The 2019-nt window shown below is 44.5% G+C and overlaps 1 protein-coding gene across 1 annotated transcript; it reads left to right on the top strand.

Annotated features, from left to right (window-relative positions):
- Window positions 1-475: 475 nt before the first annotated feature.
- LOC308295374 (chemerin-like receptor 1) lies at window positions 476-1480 on the top strand (the record flags this gene model as incomplete). Its single annotated transcript, XM_080738429.1, has 1 exon — window positions 476-1480. One exon carries the CDS (start codon window positions 476-478, stop codon window positions 1478-1480), a length of 1005 nt encoding a protein of 334 aa, XP_080594555.1.
- Between the last annotated feature and the right edge of the window lie 539 nt (window positions 1481-2019).

Raw genomic sequence — 2019 nt, 5'->3', positions numbered from 1 at the left:
GCAGTACAGAACACCGTTGAAGTGGGGCCGCTGTCTCAATTGTAGGTGCCTGTGTATCAGGGAGGAAACCACAACCCTCAAGTTGTACATCCTCTTGTGTGAGTTTCAGTTGGCTCGTGCTTGTGAGAGTGTTTGTGCGTGCGAGTGTGTTATGCGTCATGTTTATGACACCCATTAGGCGCTATAAGGTGAGAGACTATAGCTCCTCCAGTGTTCACTGATCACAGTTTGAACGAAGACCTTCTCTGACTGACGTCTCTTTGAAACAGGTATCTTTAATACCTAGATCTAGAATGCGGAGCTTTTTAAAACATATTTAAACATGAATAAATATATCACTTACAAAATGTTGATGTAAAATTGCATGTGGACCGTATGGGTATCCCTGGCTCCAAATCATTTCAGTATTATAGGCTACATGGCGTGTTATAACAAGGCATTAAATCTTTATTTTGTTATTTTGGGTTTTAGGACGATGGAGATCATTGCAATCGTGACCCTGGTCATTTTCAGCCTGGTCTTTGTGCTTGGCGTGTTGGGGAACGGTGCTGTCATCTGGGTGACAGGCTTCAAAATGAAGAAAACAGTCAACACTGTTTGGTTCCTCAACCTCGCTGTGGCCGACTTCATCGCTACAGCTTTCCTGCCCCTGCAAATCACAGAATCAGCTCTGGACGATCACTGGCCTTTTGGAACATTCATGTGCAAACTGGATATTACCCTTTTAATTATGAACATGTGTGGCAGCATCTACACCCTGGTGGTCATCAGTGTTGACAGATGTGTATGCGTGGTGTGTCCAGTGTGGGCCCAGAACAACCGCAGTGTCAGGAAGGCGTCTTGGGTGAGTCTGGGTGTCTGGGTGATGGCCTTGGCTCTCAGCTCCCCTTACTTCATCTTTATTGACACACGGCCTTCTGACTATGATAAGGTCCAGTGTTACTACAACCTTGCGCCAACCAGTAACTATACAGCTGAAGTGAACCAGTGGAGGGCATTGCGATATGGGGTCATGATCATCACTTACGCCCTCATGGCATTCGTGGTCCCTTTCACTGTCATCGTCTCCTGCTATTCTGTCATCATCTACCGGCTCAGGAATAATCGCTCGCTGGCCAGCCAATCAGGTCGCTCCTTCAAAATCATGGCAGCTGTTATCACCGCATTTTTCCTGTGCTGGGCTCCCGTTCATATCATGTATCTGATTGATCTTGCGAATGTCCTGGTGACAGAGTCCAGTGAAACACTGCATTATGTGTTCAACATCGGGAGCCCCATAGCCCTTGGCGTGGGAGTCCTCAACAGCTGCCTGAACCCGCTGCTCTACGTGTTTGTGGGACAGGGTTTCAAGGATGTTTTCCGCAGGTCTGTCCTAAAGGTGCTGGAGAAAGCCTTGGCTGAAGAGCTGCCTCAGACCAACACCTACACAAACCCAGGGAGCAGCAGTCTAGAGACTGCCCTGTCTGAGACACAGCTTTAGCGTTGTCTTTGGATAGGCCTACTTTAATATGCAGAACTGTAAATGGCTTCTCTTCTCAGTATGTTCTCCAAGATTGAAACGATGATTAAATATATCCAAAATAATGTTGAAGTAACAGTTTTTAAAAAACTGTATTGTTGAGTTTCTTTTCTCCTTACTCCATGCTTTTATTTCTTCTCCCTTTCTGAATAATAACAAAATGATGGAGCTTACATGCTCTCTCTCTCTCTATACATATTTTACAAGGCACTTTCCATTGTCAAGTTCATACTCATTTAAAGGAATTATGACATGCTGTTTTTACCAATCATAAAAGTCTTTGTCCTGGTCCTTAAAACGTGTATTAAAATGTTAAAACTGAAAAGCCATGGTGTGTTCTGTGGCCTTTTGAGTAGCAAAGATAATCCCCTCATTGTATGTAAGGTACAGTGATGTGAATGTGATGTTGAAAAGCTCCAGTGATACAGCAAAGGTGATACAACCACAATCTCCCCTGGACGATGATGTGTACGTCTAAAGGCCAATGAACTCACTTTTCT

The sequence above is a fragment of the Nannobrachium achirus genome (genome assembly GCF_963921795.1).
Source record: "Nannobrachium achirus genome assembly, chromosome: 12".
NCBI classification, from domain to species: Eukaryota; Metazoa; Chordata; class Actinopteri; order Myctophiformes; family Myctophidae; genus Nannobrachium; species Nannobrachium achirus.
Note: the sequence above shows the minus strand (reverse complement) of the source record. Positions and strands in the feature narration are given on the sequence as shown.